The 22,025-nt window shown below is 41.3% G+C and overlaps 2 protein-coding genes across 3 annotated transcripts; both read right to left on the bottom strand.

Moving 5' to 3' along the window:
* Nucleotides 1-308: 308 nt before the first annotated feature.
* Nucleotides 309-2,719, bottom strand: LOC124341776 (proliferation-associated protein 2G4-like). Its single transcript, XM_046794721.1, has 7 exons — nucleotides 2,495-2,719; nucleotides 1,962-2,196; nucleotides 1,736-1,898; nucleotides 1,449-1,670; nucleotides 1,157-1,382; nucleotides 890-1,089; nucleotides 309-791 (listed from the first exon to the last, which is right to left on the bottom strand). Exons 1-7 carry the CDS (start codon nucleotides 2,583-2,585, stop codon nucleotides 765-767), a joined length of 1,164 nt encoding a protein of 387 aa, XP_046650677.1. The 5' UTR covers nucleotides 2,586-2,719; the 3' UTR covers nucleotides 309-764.
* A 499-nt stretch (nucleotides 2,720-3,218) lies between these two features.
* LOC124341379 (protein amalgam-like) lies at nucleotides 3,219-21,416 on the bottom strand. Of its 2 annotated transcripts, XM_046794475.1 has the most exons (9): nucleotides 21,077-21,416; nucleotides 8,104-8,523; nucleotides 7,847-7,968; nucleotides 7,455-7,608; nucleotides 6,997-7,290; nucleotides 6,778-6,899; nucleotides 6,432-6,621; nucleotides 6,209-6,232; nucleotides 3,219-6,081 (listed from the first exon to the last, which is right to left on the bottom strand). In XM_046794475.1, the coding sequence occupies exons 1-9, from the start codon at nucleotides 21,108-21,110 to the stop codon at nucleotides 5,972-5,974; spliced, it is 1,470 nt and encodes a 489-aa protein (XP_046650431.1). In that variant the 5' UTR covers nucleotides 21,111-21,416; the 3' UTR covers nucleotides 3,219-5,971. The 2 variants fall into 2 exon arrangements, with proteins under 2 accessions (XP_046650431.1, XP_046650439.1); XM_046794483.1 differs by lacking the exon at nucleotides 6,209-6,232 and having other exon boundaries at nucleotides 21,077-21,413.
* Nucleotides 21,417-22,025: the final 609 nt, after the last annotated feature.

Below are 22,025 nucleotides of genomic sequence, written 5' to 3'. Positions count from 1 at the left end.
TTCAGCCAAGCTGTCGAAAAAGTTTATGGTTATTTTTCAGTTGGCAATTTACTCGCAAATATTTTGATTCCCCCTCTACTCTATTTCAAACGATCTGTTTATGACAAGAGCAAGTCGTTTGAAAAAGAGAAAAAAAAAAATGACCTGCGATTTCTAACGATTGCCCGTGAAGAGCACTTTGTCTAGTTCAAGGAGTTCGACCCGTTTCACTCAACTCTTCCGATTAGAGTGGTGGGACACTGTAACGACACTCAACACATCGCCGGCATTGAAAAAGAGAGCAAAAAGAAGCAACCACGAACAAAAAATTGAAAAACAAAAATCCATGTTGATGGATTCTCTCCCACACCGTGTATTACTTATACGATTTCCAACCCTCATTCTGTTAATAGTTTTCCGTAATCTTTTTTAACATTTTTTTTGATAAAAGTGATAATTTTTTTTTCTAACCTGGAAATGTTTCTCTAGATGATACTCGTGTGTTTACACATACGCCGTCTCCGATAAAGAAGATACAATATGATCATTGTATACTAAAACACAAGCAATAATCGCAAAGATGATGTGATGGACGACAGAGCAGGTAACAAATATACCGATCGGTCGTCCATCAATCGTAGACAAACACGAAAAAAAAACGAAAGAATTCCGTTTCAAAGTTCACAAATGATATAATACTCGCGATCAATCGAGTTTGTTTTGCTAAGAGAGTTCCAGGCCGAGAATAGGGTTGGATGTATAACTAACACGAGTCGCGGTAGGATTTAATTGGCTGTTACAGGTGCTGCTTCCTGCAGTAAAGAAGGAAAAATCGTTTCAGTGGTCGTGTTCGCTCAAGTTACCACATCGCAATTAAAACAGAACTAAATAAGTGGTCGAACTGACTGACCTTTTTCACTTCAGTTGTTGCAGGCTTCTTCTTCTTGTTAGGCTTGCTACGAGTGGAGGAGGTTATTAGTTTCTTGACTTCCTCGTCGGTGATGCTGTTCTCCGTCTGGAAGGCCGTGGGATCAAATGGAAGACCAGTGATCTTCTGCGGACCGTTGGGCATCAACAAGACGGTGAACTTGAATTGGGCCACAATTTCATCTACAGTCGGGAGAATGGCCACGTTACTACCTCTCAAGTTTTAATCAAAATTACTTCCTCTACTCACTAGGTTTCTCGTAGAGAACGTGGAAGGGTTCGAGCAATTTGTGTGAGACACACTCGAGGACTCCCATGCGGGCTTTCTTCTCGTCTTCCAGATTGCGAAGGGAGAACGGCATCGTGCCGCACTTTGAGTTGACTTCCGTGAAAAGAGCACGGGAAGCCTTCATCTTCAGCATGTACGTCTCATTGGTTTTTTTGAACACGGTCGTTCGAGTGTCCATCTCCTTGCCCTTTAGATAACGAGTCAATAATTAAAGATTTTTTTCTTTTCATTCAATAAATTTCTTAAAATTTACCACTCCCTCTCCAGAGCTAATCAGAACATCGATTGCGTACACTTCGTGGAGTTCAAAGGTACTTTTTTCGTGCTCTTTACGTTGGATCTCGTTCGGGTTTTGAATAATCGATTTTTCACCGTCGATCTCAAACTGCTTCAATTGGTGGCTAAGCATTCCTTCGATGGGTTTGCACTTGTAGCTTTCGGCGATCGTTTGAACAACGCTGGTAACTGCTTGATTCTAAAAAAATTAAACAGAGATTTTGCACACTTTGATCAAGTTAACAGAAAAAATGTATTTATTACCTCTGTACCAGGTTTCATTAACCTGAGAGCAGCTTCAGAGGCATAGTGAGCTGCCAGGAGAATGTCAGCTTTGCGGCCTGTAATTTTAGTTGATGGTGAACTGCCAACAACAACAGTGTGAGCCACAGATGCAATGAAGCCATCAACGTGAGCACCTAGATCACTAGATTGAAAGACAAATGATTAACACATGGTACTAATAGGAACTATAGAATGTGAAGTTTACATTTTAACAACATCACCGTCTTTCAGTTCCACATCTGTGTCACTAGCCAAAGGAGAAAAATGGCAGACACAGTTGTTGACAGAGACACAGGTTGGGAAAGCAATGCCTTTCTTCAATTCTTTTTCCTTCTTAAAGACCTTGACGGTTTCTTCAAGCAGCAACTTGTCTCCCAGTGTGCAGAGTTCTCGAACTGAAGCTCCTGCTACACATTGGGCAATGACTCCTTGAATCACGCCTAAATTGGGTTTGAAAAAATGGTTGAATTAAAAGCTTTGTCTGAAGACACATGTGATTTACTCGACATTTAATGAATTTAAAGGCAGCATTCACTTTCACTCAGGTGTACAATTAGTTAGAATTGAATTCCTTCCATAACTTGAATAGATTTACATATCTAAACTACTAATCTAACATAAAAATTACCACTACACCAACAATTCTTATCGCAGATAACAAGTATGCCCAGAATGCTTGAAAATGAAAGGGAAAAACTCGTGCAGGGAAACAGCTGGTAAATCCCGAAACTAACTTACGATTGGAAATTTCGCCGGCCATCTTATATTTTGTAACCACGAAATCTTCGGCGATGGTCTTTTCTTGTTCATCTTTATCTTTGTCTGCCATTTTGATCGTAAATCAATTGCTCGATCCACCAAAAATTCAGTTAAACGTGTTTCTAGTAGACAAGTGCCACGATTATTCGACACACGAGGGATTCCCTTGTCCGCGGCAAAGTAGCACACTAACCGGTGGAGTAAAACGCGGGAATTTGGAGAAGGACAAAAAATACGGTATCCCCTGTTGCCAAATTTGTAAATCAATTCCTGGCATTCCAATATTCGAAATTCTCATTTATATTTATACGCTAATTAAGAATCAGGAAGAGAAAAAACTTAAGGAAAATAATTATGCATAACTCTAGGTAAAAAACTTAATATTTAAATTAATTCAAATAGAAAATAGAGAAAAAAATTTGTTGTCGAAATGTCATGAAACAGTAAACTATCTTATGCCGGGTTTTATTATCCTGTGAATACCCGTTATCACACTTTAATTCTTCAACGCAGTCAAACACTTTAAAAGTTGCATCGGCCACGCAAGTTTTTATAAGTTAAAATTTTACAAATGGCAACACGGGAATTTTTTGAATTTGGAAAATCAAATAAAAAAGCTTACGAAGCATCAGATTTGATTTTTCAGGATTGATGGATGCCAAGGATTTTTAGTTTTCGTTTTTTTATCTTCCTAAATTATGTCGTGGAATAAAAAAGCCGTTAAAGGTATGCAAATAAGATGCTATTTTATCCTACCCCTTTTTTATGGCTTGATCATAAAATCAGATAGTTTCGAGTGTACTCGCAAATGGTAAATCCCCTCATTTCTTGCTCTAGCGTTTCTTGATCAACATTTTCTTAAACTTAAAATAAAAATACATCATCGTTTTTGTTGACAAAGGACGCTCCCATGTGTGTAATTTCATTCCACGACTTATAGATGGCGTTATGATTCAAATGACGATTTTAATCACATTAACAAACGTTATAATTACGAGCATCTAAGACTTTTGGTCCATTACCCTGCTTCTATTACAAAGCACTTGGATGAACTCACGCTATCTGCTACACTAGACGAGATTCGTTTCCAGAATCCTCATTAGTGTCACGACTACGAAATTACGATACGTTGGCGTGTCGTGGTCCGCATCAGCAGCTGTGCCATTCGCTTCTTTGTTGTTAAGCTTTTAAATTAAATTGATCAATCTCAGGAGAAACCTACGGGCGAAGCACACGCTCCAGTAATGGAACAAAAAGGGGAAGAAACAACAAGAAAAAAACTCAACTTTCAACTGATTTCGATCTTAAAAGCCCGTCTCTAAATGAAACTTGGGTTAGTAAAAAAATAAAAAAAAGGGAAAAAAAAAATAATAATAATATAAAATGTTGAAATTTTCACTATATAATACATCTGGTTGGTCGCATCACCGCTGATGCGTTAGCTCCGGACGAGCTAACACACGGCCCGTGTGTGTGCCTTTGCATGCGACCACGTCTTTTTCAAGAGGGTCGATGTGTTTTGGGGTTGACGGGATAAACAAATGCCGCCGCCGCCGGTTATGTAAAAAGGAACGAAACGAGCGCGCTCCGGTTCATCATCCAACATTCTTGACTTTTCGCCAAAATCTGAACCAAAACCGGTAGAATGTTGTTGCCCATCAATCTTGTACGACTGGGCTCTCTTGTATAATTCCATTTTCGCTCAAGCCAATCCTCCCTAGACGTTCCTTGTATAGATCTTCCCTATTCCAATTCCTGATATGTGCACGGAAGACATTCCTACCAATCCCGATGGCATTTAAACTTGATTGTCGCCCTGCACACAACCCAAATATCAACTCGTTTTTCGGCCCCTTCTTCTTCTCTCTCTTTCGTCTTCTTTGATGATGGATCAGATAGGCACAAAGAAAAAAGGGAAATTGCTCCCGTCACCGTTCAACTTATGTGTACACACATAGGCTTCTAACACATTTCAAAAAGAAACACAAAGTTGTGAGTGACGAGAGCCGAATGGTCAATCAGATAGCGGATGATCGACCGGAGTCTTTGTAGAATCATCTGGTCCATTTTTTCTTTCTTCTCCGGCCGGGACTAACCACCAAGACATTTGAATATGTCGAGAGAAATTCCAGTAACGTAGAAATAAATACATATTTCATGGGCTACAAAACATGTTGCATGTCAAACCCATAAAAGTGTTTTTTTAAGCTTTCAATTTTACATTATATTCAAACAGTGTCTTATTTAGGTTTTTTTTTTGTTGGTGGCGACGAATATCTTGTATTTTGTATCTCATTCTTTCACTTTTTTCTTCTTCTTTTTTTGTTTGCAATTCAACAACTAGCTTCTCTCCCCTTTCAATTCCAAGGAGGAGAAAACAAATGAAAAGGAAATCAATGGACGAATCAAAAATGGTAGGGGGGAAAACAATCGGGAAAAATATATACGAAAAAACTTCCAAATGAAGAAAGTGGGGCGAGGCTAGAGCAAACTTGCAAGTCGATAGGAAAGAAAAAAAAATAAAGTAGTTTAGTTTAAACAAATAAACCAAAGAAATATATAAGTCGCTGCATTATAATTAACACGGTGGACGCGTTTGTCTTTCATTTCTTGTTTGCATCCCAATTGCGAAACAGGTCCGTCGTCGTATCTTTTCCCCATCGAAGCGAGACAAATTAAGAAAGAAATTAAAAATCATAAAAAGATTGTAGCACACACAGACACTTGACATTTATAGAAAAAAAAATGACAAACAAAAACTTGTCTCCGTCGAAAAGGCTTCGCGATAGGTGAAAGTCACATAGTCAAATACAGTATTATATTTGTTTAAAAAAAAAAAAGAAAAAATATATTTAAACTAAGCAGCGTAAAAAGAGAGGTGTGTGTATGTGTGATCTAGATTGGGCACATATGTGGCGTCTCCCATCAAATAATTCTCATGGCAGGGAGGAGCATCTACAAGGAGGAAGTAATTTTGTAATAATAATAATGAAAAAACTCAAATGAATGGTTATGTTTTTATAATAAACGGCTACCAGAGCATTAGCTTACATTACAAGTCAAAAACTAAAAACAATTTTAAAGGGGGGAATAAAATAGTCGGCACTTGATTTGCATCTTTCAGCTGAAAAGCCGCACAAGAAAAAAATGGGGGGGGGGGGGGAAGGTTTTTGTTGTTGTTTATTTTTCTTTACACGGTGCCTTGCTCGGATGGTATTATAGTCGTCGGCTAAAGTGCCGTCGAAATAGAAAATAAAATAAGAAAAAAAAAAAAAAGGCTATGTATATTATAAGACCAAAAGTCGTAGATTTTCTCTCAAAATAACAACGGCGGCCAATTTCGGACTTTGCTGACGAAGAATGGTGAGAGCTCTTTTTTGACGTCCATGGGTGGTCGCAATTTATCTTTTTATTCTTTTTCCCTTCGCCTATCTCGGTTGTTTTTTGTCTTCTTGTCTAACAAAGAATGGCAGCCAATGTCAGAACGATGGTGGCAGAAACAGCAGACCAGCTTGTTTGATGGGCAGCGCTGCCAGTCACTCGGCCGGCTTCGTGTACGGCGGCTTCTAATAAATATAAAAGAAACAACAAATGAATAAAACAAACAAAAAAAAAAAGTTTCCAAAAGACGACGCAAATTTTTATATCCAATAAAAGAAAACGAATGAAATGCGTTGAAGAAGAGAGAAAAACCTGTCACTGAAGATTCACTTGCTCCTTTTCAAAAGGGAATTCAAGAGGCAGCAGCACAACAAATGACAAAAGTCAAACGTAAGCAATTACATTTAAGGCGCTATTCAGACTTCAATTGATCTCTCATTAGGTGTGTGTGTGTGTGTGCACTAAGCGCGCGCACACACACACTCGAGAGAATAGCCCGGGACTAGTTAAATAAAACGGCGAGCGTGTAAAATACCTTCGGGCAAAGTGGTGAACTCGACGTGGAGTGGTCTCGACCAGCCGAACTTGTTCTTGGACTCGATGGTCAATTCGTGTTCCGTCGCAGACGCCAGCCCGTGAAGTTGATGAACGTGATTGAAGAGCATGCCTCCTTGCTCAGAATCCTGCTCGTTAGCCTTGAGCAAAAGCTCTTCCCAGTGAGAGGCCTGCATTAAGCAAATAAAAATCACAAAGTTATTCATCACGAAAAAGCAATAATCAACAACAACAACAACAACAGCATTCAAAATTCAGTATAATCAAAAACCTACGGGAATAATCGAATAAATTAAAAAAAAATGAAATAAAATTTCATTTCGTACCGAAGGGCGTCGGTAGCGCAAACGGTACTCCATCAACGGAGTGTGACTGACTGTGACCCACTCGAGCTCGACGCCGTTGGTCAGCGGTTTGTTGCGCTTGAGCGTCGCCGTGCTGGCAACACCTGGACAGAGAAAAAAAAGCAAAAGAAGACGATTTTTTGGGTTATTATTTCCGACTTGAATCAACTGACAAATGATGTCTGGTCGTTAAGATTATACCCGTCATTTCGATGGTTTTGTGGTCGCGGCCGAATCGGTTCTCGCCGTGGCAGGTGTAATTGGCGAAGTCGTGACTCTGGACGTTGTCGATCGATAGGACGTGGCGTGAGCCAGTCGACGTCTGGACGTAGCGATGGTGGGGCGTGTTGGGTCCCGTGGCCGAGTCGAGTCGCTCCCCGTTTTTGGACCAGAAGACGTTGGGCTTGGGCTCGCCGTGAACGGTGCACGTCAATTCCGTGTTGTATCCCTCGGCGATGGTTACCAGGTTCAACTCCACTTCGATTTCCGGCTCATCTATCATCATTTGTTTCAACAGATAATTTGGTCCGGCACAAAGAAAAAGAAAAAAAGTTAGTCTCAGTTCGGCGGTCGGTCGGTCGGTGGTGAAACGAAAACAGATCGTCCAATAAGGAAAGAAAAATAACTTAAAAAAAGAAAAGAAAAGAAGAAAAACTCACAGGTGACTTCGAGATTGATGACGCCCTTGGCCGGGCTGCCCTCTGAATTCTCTGCCGTGCACGTGTAAACGCCAGAATGGTGTCGGTCGGTCTTGACGAATGTAATCATATGGCCCAGCATGGTTTTCTGTCCATCAGGGAACTTCTTGGCTCCCTACAATGCACACACATGTAAGGAATGAATTTTTAAAGAAAATACGGGACAGTCAGCCAACCGGCCATCACATTATTTATGTATTGCTACTTTACAGGTAGTATATATATCTATAGTCTATAGACTTTCACATTATAAATTATTACACACACCGGTTTGTGTGCATAATTCATTAGTTTTGAGAGAGATTGAATGAATCAACAAGTTTGTTGTTTGTTTTCTGGATTTATTTTCTTACCTCTCGGGTCCAGGTGACGACCGGAAGTGGATTACCAGCGACTTCACAAGACAAAGTCACCGGCTCTCCTTTTTTGACGACGGCGAGTCCAGTGGACGGAACAGGTTTCACACTAGGTGGCACTGTCGCATTGAAACAAAAAAAAAAAAAAGTAAAAATAAAATAAAATAAATAAATACATTTCAAACAAACGAAAAAAGGGAAAGATTAGGAGCCAAAGATTATTTGAAAAAATGGACCCAAAGAAAATTGTCTACCGAGAATGTCGATGACATGTCTGAGTTCCCTTTGATCTTGTGTGGAAATCTGACAGATATAGGATCCCTGATCGACGAGCGAGATGTTGCGGATGATGAGGGAATTGCCCTCGTGCGAAATGCGAGTATCCTTGACGATGAGAACCGAGCCGGCCGTCAGGATGTCGCCTTCCTCGCGCTTCCACAGCAGAGTGTAGCCGGGGCCGAGTTCGTCGACTTCGCACGGCAGCCGGACGTTGTCGCCCATGCGGACGCGGAAGTGCTGGGCCATCGACGTGAAATTGGGTTTCTTGTACGACGAGTTCATCTCCTCCTCCTCGTCGTAGTCGTCGCCGCCGACGTCGGCCGCCTCAAAGTCGTCGTGATCGTCCGACAGCAAAGACTCGGACGGCGCGCCCAGCACCATCGCCGCCAACAAAACTGTCAAATACAAAAAGAAAAGAAAAATTTAAAACGATCGTCAAGTCACTCCACGTCCAGGTATACAGAGAGAGAGAGGGGGAGAGAAAAAGAACGTGAACCAAGACGCCGATTAGATAACAACACACCCCAAAACACAAATGTAAACAGATAAAAATGAAAGAAGCTTTTTTCTTTCTTTCTTTCTCCCCTCCTCGGTGTCGAACTGACCGATTAGTGCACAGTTCAAAACTGTAAACGATAAAAAGAAATAGCTCATCAGCTTAATTTTTTAAAACGTTTTAACTATACTACACACACAGTTGGGAAATAGTATGTCGAGTAGTACTTTTGTAGAGTTTTTGAAGGACAGATTCAGGTCAGACTTTGTCGTTTCTTTTGTACTTTTTAAGACTATCAACCCCGCCTTTTGAAAGAAGAGAAAAGGTAGATCCTTCCCTGTATATACCTGTGTGTATTTCTATGCCCCGTATGTGTGTGTGTGAGAATTCGTCAATGAAGTGAGGAATTTTCCAGAGCTCCCCCACAGGTCGAACCAGGTCAAACGAGGAAGAAAAAAATAGAGAGCGTTACCACCCACTGGCACACAAGAGAAAAAGGTCCATCATTAACCTCGAGAAAACTATTTCTTCTTCTTCTTCAACCCCCCGAAAAATAGAAAAAGTTCCTTGTGTGTGGCTCTTTGTGTTTGCGTGTCTGTAGGTTGTAAAAAAAAAAATACTCGGCGAAATGAAAGTAAAATAGAAGAAAAGTCGATGCCCAGAGTTTAGACACAAAAGCCACCGAAAAAGCCAAATGGAGCGTGACACGGTTGACTCGAGAGACGACCGAGCAATTAGTCAAGTAGTGTGTATGCACTATATGTGTACGGGCACATACATATTAGTCTTTAAGTGCGTAGGCTATAGACGTTTAAATTTATTTCCGCTCCATCCGCCATTGCAGCCTTTTTTTCGTTCGGTTACACATTTGGGAAAGAAAATCTTTCAGTTTGAGGTTATAAAATTATTATTTACGAGAATTTAACGGTGTAGTTTCGGTGGTGGTATGGGCCAAACCTCTAATTTAACCATCCACTAAAATAACAACCGAGAAATTCATTTTCCCAAATTTTCCTTGAAAAAAGGTTAAAAAAAAAGAAGAAACGCGTTGCTCAACTCTCGGTCGACACTTGAATCAACATGACTCGACAGGGCTTCCGAAACTATCGAGAGAATCATCAAACACACAGAGAGAAAAAGGAGAAAAAATGTGTAGACGAAATGAAGGTGGAAATGTGCTCCATCATCGAAAAGAGACTGAACTGAACGCTCGTCTATTTACATCAAAGCAGTTGAGCATAAGTTTCAGGGATTTTCATTGGAGATAAATCATGGGAAAAACGGTGGGAAAAATCCCAACATATCACAATACCTCCTAGCTCGTTTCTCCCCCCTAGTTTCGTTCGAATTCAATTTATTTATCTAACCGGTGATGAAGAGAAGGATTGGGCGAGTGGAAAAAATGTCGACAGGAATGTCGAATATCTCTGAGTAGAGAGAGAGAGAAGAAATAAAAATTAAATAAAAATAAAAAGAGGAGAGAGATTTCACGGTCGAGTGCAATATAGGAGAAACCCGAGTCAGATCCAGTCATCTCTCAGCGCACGCGGATGAAGAGACTTTTCAAGTCTGTCATCTTTTCCCTTTTTTTTTCTATCTCTCGAAATTTTGACGTCGGGACCCGAGAGAGAGTCCCCACCCAGAGAAGAGAAAATAGTTTTTCTTTTTTTTTTCTAAAAATAAAAGACAAACATGGCACACATTTCGGTCCCTACAGGGTGTGCCCGTGTCCCTGTGTGGTCTACTCGTATGCTAATGAGAGCGCGTCGTTATATTCCATTGAAAAAACAACACACACTCGAGTCGGCATACACGCCGAAAAACCTTTCGTCACGAAGGAATGGGGAAAAAAAATTCAATTACTTGAAATGTTTGCCAAAAACACAAAATGTCCGAGCTCGACGATAGATGGTCGAAAAAGTGTTTTCTATTTTTTCCCCTTAAATAAAAAGATAAAAAAAGCACGAGCCGAGTAATAAGAACGATCACGCGCATTTCTATCCTATATGTATGTCCTCCGGGAAAAAGAAATGGTAACCCGATCGTGATGGACGACGGAACTGTGGTAATCCGGGGGAAATGAGAAAAAAATAAAATAAAAATAAGAAAAATAACTGGCTGGAATCGGATCCTAGACTCACATATACAAGTATATAACATTCCATCCTTCCATCCAAGACAACAACAAAAAAATAGGGAACATATGGCTACAAGATATTCGTCGGATATTAGACCCCTCCTTCCTCCCCCCCCCCCCCCTATATCCCGAACCAATCCAATCGAGAGGTTTGATTACAGTTGATTTACAAGTGGGGTTCTCTTGTCTCTTCTTTCGATTTTGATTTTTTCTTCTTCTTCTTCTTTTCGGCTGGGTATATTTATATACTCGAAGCGCAACTATTTGGGCCTTACTGGTGTCCCAATATACAACATAATCAGTTGCGGCCATTTTGTTTGGTTAACAGCCGCCCGCATCTTTTTTTCGACCAGCGAATCTGGTTTCCATCAACACAGTCAAGAGCTGCTGGGCACGACCTACCAAAAAAGTGCAGTAACTTGGCAGTAAATGAATCAATTCCGTTCGGCTGTTTTCTTCTTCTTCTTCTAGGGGAGAGTTCTTCAGCAGAGGGGGAGGTCTAACCGTATTACGTCGAGCCAGTTGCTGTGTGTGTATGTAATAATGCAAACATCACGACTTTTTATTATTTCCTCCCACCAGTACACCACACAGTCGGGCACACGAAGAAGAAGCCAGATGGCTCACTCCTTCTTGTCCAACACACACACACACATTGTGTATGTGTGTTGTACCGTTGTCTGTGTATTTACTTAAAGAGGCAACAACCACCTGACACATTGAGAAATCCAGGTGGTGGTTGTCCTTGCGCCCAGTCATGTCCGACATCACAGCCCTTTTCTTCTTCTTCCCAAAAGGTGTGATGATTATTTTTCGAAAAAAAAAAAGTAAAAATTCCTTTTTCTTTCTGACTGGAGAGAATCATCTTTAACTACATCCGGCGGTGCGAGTGCGTGTAACATTTCCAAGGAACAATATGGAAGTGTGAGTGTCGGAAATATCTATAGGGAAATGAAGACCACCACCACCAAGGCTAAAAGAAAAGAGAGAAAAGGAAAGCCGATACATTTCTCTGTGTGTTGCCGGATGAAAAGAAGAAGAAGAAGAAGAGGGAGAAGTTTAAATGTGTCTTTTTTTTTCTCTTGTGGCGGCGTCAATGACCTTTTGTGAACCTCACAGCAGTGCCATACTAGATGCTGCCCAGGGTAATATGGGGTTGGAGGGGGTGGTTTGACTCTCCTTCAACGATACTTTATTATTTAAGAGTTGAGAGGGAATCGTTGTTTGAAAATAAAGTACAAGAAAAATAATAAAAAAACCTAAAACACGTCGACTTTTTCGTCTAAATGGGATGGAGGGGGGGGGGGAGAAAATGAGGTTCGGCAACTCTTGACAGATTATCCAACTGGGGTTAAGTTGCCGCACCGCGCGGAGAAACAAGGGACGACGTAATCTATCCTGGCTCATCTAAAGAGACGTCTCCTTTCGTAAAAACGACATAGGCTCCCAACAAGAGCAATTTGGGGGCATCTGGAACGCCTCCCTCCATCTTGGGCAAATAGCTGATGCTCTCTCTTTCTCCTTATATTTTCTCCCTGTCGCCCCAACAACCCAACACAAAACATTTTCATATTTTATTCCGCTTTTAAAAACTTGCGTCAGCACACTATCTCCGGACTGAGACGGAGAGAGAGAGTGCTCCTGTAATCATTGGAACCGAGCGGTGTTGCATATATCTCACCCTTATGAGCATTTCCATCTCATCATTTTCTTTTTCTCTTTTTCCAATTTCAAGAAATAGGCTTTTAAAATTTTAAAATTTTTTCTAATTTTGATAATGATGGCGCGCTGCTTTTTCCTAATCAATCAATCGAAAATATAAAAAAAATTTCTCCCCCCTTTTTTTTCTAAAATGTGATTTGAAACTCTTCCATCAAACGAAGAAATTCATTTGGTTGAGTGGAAAGTGTATCTCTTTTTTTATATTTTAAAATAAAAAAAACCTGCAGGTTCTTCTTCTTTTTACGATGAAGCCCTACTACCACCCCTTGCCCCCCATGACGTTTTCAGGGGGTTGCACACAAGTTCTAGGCCTCAAATAAAACAGATGGGAGTGAACCTCCTCTTTTTTTTTCTATTTCAAAAATAATTTTTTTTTCTTTTTCTTTTACAGCACTCTGAAAAAATAGTTTCAAAATGAAAAGAAAGAAAAAATGTCTACAAGTTTAAGCCGACTTAAGTGGGAGAGAGTGTGTCTTATTTTTCGGTGGGATTTCCGTCAACCGACCGAATGTGTCGGTGAAATTTCAAACTATCGAATATATAAAGAATCGTGGGCCACATTTATCGGATTTGAAATGGGGGCTACGACACACAAATAAAAGTAAAAATCCCAGAGTCTCGGCAACAATAGGCATCAAATGACAACACGATGTGTGTGTACATAGTGGGGCCATTTCTTGTATTTCCTTTTCGGATTGATATGTCCCAACAACAGTTGGAACTCCAACAACAGTTCCAGTTTCACACAATTTCCCAACGTTTGTTAAGTATTTTCAAGTGCGGTTGTTTTTCACGAAAGAAAGACTCTGCCAATCGGGCTAAAAAATAAGTATATCGTACCCCTCGAGGGTGTTGTATTCAACACACACCTTTTGTCGTGAATAGCCAACGGCAAAAGACAAGCGTCCCGCCCATCAGCCAACCGTGAAAATCCAGGCAGACACACATCCCCCCCAAAACCACGAAATTTTCGTAGTTGTTTTTCTTTGGTTCTATCGATTTTTATCGGACCGCATACGCATATCGACTGCAGAGAGAAAAAGACTCGGACAACCGGACAACAACAACAACAACTAGGAGAGGATGTTGCGTGAATCGCTAATGAAGGGAATCAGATTCACTCCTTTGTGTGGACTGACAGCCAATGCCGCCAGCGTGTACGTCATTCACAGTGCGTCTTTTCTTCTTGCGCAATCAACAGACAAGATTCCTTTCAAGACTAAAAAAACCTTGGTTGTTCCTTCTAAATTTTGTCTTTTGTTGTTTGTTCAAAACCAGCACACTCCCGGACACTTCCGGTGTTTTTCTTCCTCAAAACTAAATTCCCCTCCACCGATAGCTTGACGACTCTATGGTGTCGTGAAATTCACGCCTCCCCCAACTCCAAACTCCAATCGTGTGCGAGGGTAACGACTTGATTCAATGCCACGGCACGTTACGACATTACAGAAAAGAAAGCCGCATTACACACACACACACACACACCAATAAAATTTGATTTTTTCCTCTCTCCGCCCTTTAGAACTTTCAGAGAGAGACATGTGTAACATAAAAATGGAAAGTGCTTCGAATAAATATTAGAACGCCATTCATCAACAAACAACTAACAATAGTCGGGGGTCCAGCAGACTTTTATTGACTTTGAGCCAACGAGCTCATTCATTCATGAACGACAAATCTTTTTTTCTTTTTATTTCCCCCCCCCGTCTCCCGTTCCACCCGAAAAGAAATAAAAAATTTAAAAAAATAAAATGTGAAACCCAATCTGTTTTGATTTTACACACAACAATCGAAGCCTTGGCCCTTTTCTTTTCTTTTTTAACTATCGATACTAAATTATTCCGCCATTGTTGTTGTTGTTGCGGTTTGCTGCCCTACCGGAAACGCATGTGTTCGGGAGGGAATCTGAATGACAACTGCAATAAAGAGAAAGAATCCTCAATCGAATTATTTTAAAAGTTTCTTTTAATCGCGTTAAAGGCATTAGTGAGCTTTTAAGTTTCTTTTTTTTTTCTGCTTTAGAGAGAAAGACGGTGGGGTGATATATTACCAAGTCTTGTGAGTCTCCGAGACAAACAAAAGAGCGATAAACCCGGATGTGTGTTCGTGTGTGTGTACGTACGGAAAATGGAAACTGAGCAAACAACAATTGCCCAGAGCGGATTATTTCATAGAAAAAAATAAATAAAGGTCGTATATATTTTTCACGTGTGTGTGGGTTGTGTTTTACTGTATAAGGTAACTCGATACGACATGTCCTGTCCGACTCTCGTCTAGCAGCGATGAATGAGCAGAGAGAGGGAGACCAATAATCCCCTTTGAATATATATCCCCCCCTCTCCGCCTGGGCCAATTTTCATTGGAAGGGAATCAACTTTTGATCCCCGTCTGTGTGTGTGTGCATAGCAAGAGAAATATATCACACAGAGAGAAGGAGAGACGAGATCCGATTACTTCGAGTGTTTTGTTATTATCCCCTATACGCCCGCACAACATTCGCCATATACACATACAACACCGGGAGACATTTTCCCCAAAGGTGTTGGCAAAATATCTAATTTGTCGTCACGTAAAGCGACGGAGCATGTACAAGACACGGACACATAAAAGAAACGCGTAATTAATTAGTGTTCTTTCTTCTGGAAAGGCTTGGAATCACATTTTTGTTTACGACCTCCTATTTAAAAAAAAAAAACTAAATTCCGAATTTTAGAGAAAAAATAAGTTGCGGTGTAGCAGCAGCAGCAGCTCTTTTACTTTTTATTTTACAACTTCTCGGTTGGCGGGTGTCCGTTTCCTTCTATTTTATTCCTTCCCCCCCTCAACTTTTTCAAAGTGCGGTCGCTTTTTCTCGACTGCTGGTAGGGAAAACTAAACTGAGCCCTTAAGGGCGCGCAACTTTTTTTTTGAAACGGGAGCGACTGTACCGCCACCACCGCCATGGATTTATAATATTATGCACTAGACAGGAAGCAAAAAAAAGCTCCCCTCGTTCTTTAACGGTCGACGTAATATACACACACAACTCGTATAGAAATGGTATTCAAACCAAACGTCGTGATGAATAATTCTGCCTTGTTGTTTGGTATAGTACGTAGAGATGAGTTTCGATCAAAAAATATAAATATATAGACCCTTCTCAGTGTATAAAGGGAGGAACATATCGGGCACAAGAGGGGAGCCCCTTCTGAATTTCCATTCAATCTGATCGGTGACTGACTGGGGGTGCCAGATTGAAGAGGGGGAGCACACAGCTCCTCGGTACGTAGTTTGGAAAAGAAATACCCAAAATTTTCGATTCGATCAAGAACAGGAGAGCTTGTTTTTTTCTCTAGCGTTTAAGTTAATTGTAATGAAAAACCGGATGGGAAAAGACAAAATGTGAGACGAGTTGGAAAGAAATTGTCCATTCACCTTTTTTGCTTTTTGTTTTATTTTTTCCCCCCGGTGTCTGTGAGAGCGTGTGGGAAATCATTTGGGGATGGCCGCAGAGATATGCGCATATAATATGACATAACTACATAAACTACAAACCGGTTTTGCGTGTATAGAGTTTAAAACAATACAAGCGCACATCAAGAGAATGTCCCTTGGACCGAAAATGGTCATCACGTCGGCGATAAACAACAAACGGCCAACACGAAACAAACAAGATTTTCCTCTCCCAAGGACAAGACAACCCAAAAATGAACAAGAAGAAGAAGAAGGAGCGAAATATCTGAAAAGTAACAGCCATAAAATCATCGGTTTGGCCTAGGGAAATTTTTCTTCGGCCCGACACACCACACACAAATTTCACACGCTGGGCGCGTCGCCTCTTTTTTTTATTCTACCAAGATTACCATGACAATGAGAGCAACACAAGACATCTCTCGTCTCTTTTCATGTACGTACGACATTTTGTCTTTTTTTCTAGGGGAATATTCATCTTCTTATATCGAGGGGCGCACAAAAGATGAAGGGGAGAACAACTGGATGGAATTTTTCCCTCGTACAAATTGCGCCAGGCCCCCCCTATGAATGTATGTATACATGGGTTGCTAGTAACATGAGTCTGAAGAATATAAAAGTTTTTTTCTTCTTCTTCCCTACGTGTGTGCTGTTGCTGGAACGTATCAAGACGACTGCATATTCGATTTCCAACCCCCGAACAGTCCCAAGTGGGAGAGAGTATAAGCAAAGTCGCTAGTGTGTTTACCACATTTTGTTATTATTGCGTGATGTGTGCTGCTGGCCGAAAAACACCAAAAAAGAACAAACAAACAAAACGCAAATGGCGAAAAAAAAGGGGAACTTTCGTGTCAAATCTCTTGGAAAATAAGAACGAATTCTCTGGGAATGTGCGCTGCGTGCCATAAATATAAATACACATACGACTCGGATTAATATTGATGGTTATTTATTTACTGCTGGGAAACATCTGCAAGGCCTCACAACGTACGTGACGAAAGCTCTTGGATTACCCACACCAACCCACCATCCTCTACACCCACAAATGATTCAATCAACTCCCGGAGAAGTTGATGAAAATGTCATCCATTTTTTAGTGCCCTTACACTGGCCCATATTCTTGTACTAGACAAACGTCATCAGAGGTGGCCGGCTATTTCCGTCGACGACGGCCCTAACTTCCTTATTTGAGGACACACCCGGGATTTGGACAAACTCAAAGAAAAAAGAAAATTGGAAAGAAAAAGGAGGGAAATGTCTTTTTGGGGGTTAATGACCATATTACCCTCTGGTGATGATTCACGAGCTGGCACGAAGAATGCGTCATTTCTTTACTCCACGGAAAGAAAAATTGGAAATTTTAAAACATTTTCTAATCAAGATTTTTGTTTACCAAACGTGTTACAGTAAATCTTCTCTGCCGTTTTGATATCCAATTTTCGATCAAAAAAGAGGGGAGTCTGTTTTTAAGGGGCGTGGACCCGTTTTTCATTGACATTTTTCATTTTGAACTCGACTCCACCCCTATGGCAACCCTGTGTGGCATGCCAACAGAAAAATACTACCCAACTATTTTATCCCCCCCCCCCCCCCAAAAAAAAGACATTAAAAATACAAGGGGAATTGCTGTTCACACTCGGAAAGAGGAAACATAAAATAAGGAAACTAAAAAATACACCCATCGTAAGTAGATTCGATTGACCGATCGACTCTGCTGGGACCCAGTAACTCGGACTGACGTTAATCCCTCACGACCCCGGAAAGTTTTCACAGACGAAATGGCGACAAGACAGACGATGGACCTTTTTTCTCCAAAATAAAAACAAAATTTAGCGAATGACGGACTCGGCCACCCAAAAAGACTTTTCCTTTTCCTAAACAAATGACGTCAGGCATGTGCGCCAGGCACTCCCTTCCGTCCGTGACCATCCTTGAATTAGCATGGATGATGGGCAGGCACTAGTCATCATCGTCCCAGCAACTCTGAAGTGGGAGGACGCACTATAAAAACCCCCCCTGCCCATTCCTTCGACCTCCGTCTACCAAGGCAACCGCTTTCCATTTCTTGATGGAAAGTGGCACGAAACATTTTCAAAAAAAGTGGAATGCGAATATCTTTCTTTTTTTGTTTCGGTGGTGTCTCATATAATCGCCTTTAGCGATCAATATCGTGTGTGTGTCTGCCGAGTATGGACCTATTGATTCTCCCGTTTCGTATTTTTCTGATGGGGGTTATATACATATTCAGGGGGTTGGGTGAGTCACGCCCTGAGGCTACGCCATCTTTGTTCTTTCCCGACGATCGACACAGTTACACACTCGACGTAACTTGTGTGCAACCAGAGGGGGGAGAGACGCTGGCACACAGTTGCAACAACATCTTCTCTCGGGCTCTGGCCCCTTCCAAGAGTGGATGGCATATATAGGGTCCCCCTAGGAGCTTCAGGAGGGGTGGTGTAGTGTAGTACGAAGGAACGGTATGAACGCAGCAGCAGCAGCAGAGTGGGGGAAGCAAACAGAAGAAGAAGAACGAGCGCGGGAGGGCTCTGTCAACACACGGACGGATACACACACAGAAGAAGAAGAAGAAGGAGGAGAAGCGAAAAAGAAACAAACACCAACCACACCCATTCAATCAGTGAATCCATTTACTATACTACACCACCACCACTACTACTACTCCAACCAACCAACACACCTCCAGAAAGTAGAAAATGTGATTACGCAACAATTAAGACGAAAGAGGGGGAATTTGCGGTCTCCCCTTGAGGTTTTGAAATAACTTTGTCAGTCGGAGAAAAAAAAAAGAAGAAGAAAAAAGCTTTTGACTAATGTTAATTTAAATACGTCTAACGGCTGACATTCATCACCGGTATCTTGTGGAGGGGAAAGGGGGACAACTTTTCACCTGGTGCGGTCAGCCGCTCCTACCACCCGTGTTTGGTGGTAGGAGCAGCAGCTACCACTACAACAACAACAAGAGGAGCTACCACCTTCCGAAGCAGTTTAGAGTGACAGCCTCAACAGTTTAACGTGTGTTTTTATATTCCCTAGCTTTATAGGAATAGGTGGAAAGCTTTAGGCCCTCCAATTTCCCTGAACCGGAAACAAGGTGTGTGTGTTAAATTGGCAACGTCGCTGGTTGTAACGATCAAACATTGGGGAAAAACCTGAAATTCCCATCACGATATAATGACAGATGTCCGTGTCGATCGACTCTCCCGCCGTTCCCGTTTAAGTTGGGAAAAACGCAGTAAGCACATAAACAGACTGCAGCAGCAACAGCACACAAGTCTTTAGCACTTATTCGTAAGGTCATTGGTCGTGTGGGGGAAAAGTTGCGTGCAAGATGATGAATCCCAATCTCGTCTAGACTCGATGAATCATTCTCGTCCGATCCTATTTGTTTCTTTCTCCATCTTCTTCTTCTTCTTCTAACTCTCAACACCGGGCACTGTAGTAGATTACACTCGATCGTGCACATCTGACCCTTTATATGGCTCCTGACTCCTTTTTCTCTCCTTTTATATAAGACCCTGTTTACACATTCACAGTCTGTGCTGCAGCTGTTTTTATTTGGTCGTCATCCCCCCCCCCGCTTCTCCTTAAATGACGTCAACATTCCCGAGAAAAACGGATCGTGATAATAGGCTTTTCAAACCATTTCAATTGTAACAATAAAATAAAATAAAAAAGAGGAAATGAGAATGAAAATGTGTGTCCGGATGTGCCAGAGGGGATGACGCCCACGCACGGGTCTCATTACCCGCCAATTTCGCGTAATTTCAATTTAAAAAACAGAAAAAACCCCAACTCTTCCACCCCTGCTGCACTGTATCAACATGCACTTGAACCCTCCTCCCTTGCCTGTCAGGATCCGATTTCCCAGCAGCAAACAAACAATTGAATTTTTGCTCACTCCACCAGAAAATAAGCTGGAAAAATATACACACAGCAGCAGCAGTAGTGGTCACCGTGTCCGTCCGTTCTCTCTTTTTTCCCATTCTCGTAGTCAAAGTTTCCGGTCACGTGATCTCAAACAAAACAAAAAAATATACCGGCAGCAGATGGAAACCTTTTTCTCTGTGTCGCGGTTTTTTTTAAAGGTGAAAATGAGAATACCAAAAAAAACCCAATTGGGGTGGTTGTATATAGAGAGACACCTGGACCATTGGACCCCCCATCAATCATCCCCCCTGGAAAAAGAACAACCCTCCCACCTAAAAGAAAAACTCTCTACGGAATCCACAGATTTATTACATTCACCACCTCCAAACACAAAAAAAGTTTAACGACTACTACTCGATTTTTAATTATTAACTTGGAGGAAACTTACACCAACTTTTTAAAAGCCTTTGGGCGGTTCGAAGATGAAAAGCTCTTTTAAAACATTTCCCAAATGATCAACATGCTGATGGAGAGAAGAAAAAACAAATCAAAATCTGTTGGAATGTGTTGAACGTGAACAAAACGAAAAGAAAGTATCGATTGACTAACAGGATTACACACACAAACACATTCGCAGCTGCTGGGATGTGGGCTCGGCGCTAGGCATACTTTTTGATGGTCCAGAAGGAGACGATCAATACAACAAAGAGGAGGGTCCACAATGTGTGTGTGTGTGTTAAAAGATATATAGACTCTGGCCATAATACAGAGAGAAACTACACAACATCGCAAGATTCTTTTTAACTTTTCTGGGAATTGAAAATTGACTTTCCGACTTTTGGCTCAACGATAATGGGCGCCAATTGGAATGGCACGCGTGGCCAAACGAATTAGACTGCGAGTTGAATATTTCAAATGAATGATTGAATCACGCCACACAAGGCCTACATATGAAAGTTGCAGTGAGAAACTGGCATTCCACGGGCTTCATCTTCCCGTTTCTGATGATATTCGAACCCCCCCCCCTCGTTGCAACTCGATAGGCCGATCGATAATTTCGTGATCAAAGAGTCTTCGTCATTGGTTAAGGCATCGTTCGATTTATGTTCCCCTCTTCTAAATATATATTTTGGATTTTTTTACAACCCCATCTATGTAAATTAGCTGTTGAATACTCAAAGAAGCCCACAAAAGCCACGATCGCCCCAAGAATCTTTTTCACTCGCGCAGAAAAGAAAAAGATTTGGAGACTCACCTGAGAGAGCAACAACCGTGAGATAGGACACCATGTTGAAAAGGAAACAGTTTCTTCTTCCACTTGCAGAAATCAGTAGAATCCAAAAAACGTTTTCTCGGCTAAAAGCTTCTTCGCACTTAATCTCCACTTGCACCACGTGATCTTTATGCAAATCGACAAACGGAAGTGATCACACAAAAAGAGTTTCTTTTTCTAGTTTTCTATTGTCTCGAAAAAACAATGAAGGGAAAAACAAATTTCGAATTTTTATTTCTAGTAAAACACTGGTGGGAATTTATGTTTTTGAAAAAAACAGAAAAACAGAAATCGGCAGAGACAAGACACGACCAAGCACTGCGACGCTCGAGGTTCGACTGCCCTCCGAACACGCAACGCGCCCTTTTCAAAGTCGCCGGGTAGCCCTCTGGCGGCAACGCTGGAAAAAAGAAAAGGGAAAGCCGCCTGGAGCGCGCGCATCATCACCTAAAATTATGCTTATTTAAAAAAAAAAATAAAAAAAATATTTTTAAATAAAATAAAAAATAAATAAAACGATGATTAATGAATGAATGCATTATCTCTCTACCGCATTATGTGCCCCGCCCATTTCTGGCTACCGGAAGTTTTCTTGCAAGATTCACGAAAGAACCGCAGTTGAGTTTCGGGAGTATATAGCTGCGCTAGACCGACAAAACGAGTCATCAGTGATGTCAACTGGTGGGTGTCGGGATTTGCACACATCAGACGTGACGTCAAAGTGGTTTTTTTTTATATTATAAAAGCTTCCACCTTATCCCGTCATCAGCGCCACCCATTTTCGTTCGGGTGAGAGAAAAGAAATAAGCGCGTACCACGAAAAAATATTTCAGTTTCCGACTGGGTCGGGACATCTGGGTCACGGGTTTGGCAAACAACTTGTTTATGACCTCATATACACTTGTTCGGGACGTGACTTCATCGACGAATA

The sequence above is a fragment of the Daphnia pulicaria genome, chromosome 1, assembly GCF_021234035.1.
Source record: "Daphnia pulicaria isolate SC F1-1A chromosome 1, SC_F0-13Bv2, whole genome shotgun sequence".
Lineage (NCBI taxonomy): Eukaryota > Metazoa > Arthropoda > Branchiopoda > Diplostraca > Daphniidae > Daphnia > Daphnia pulicaria.
This window is presented reverse-complemented; position numbering and strand designations above follow the sequence as displayed.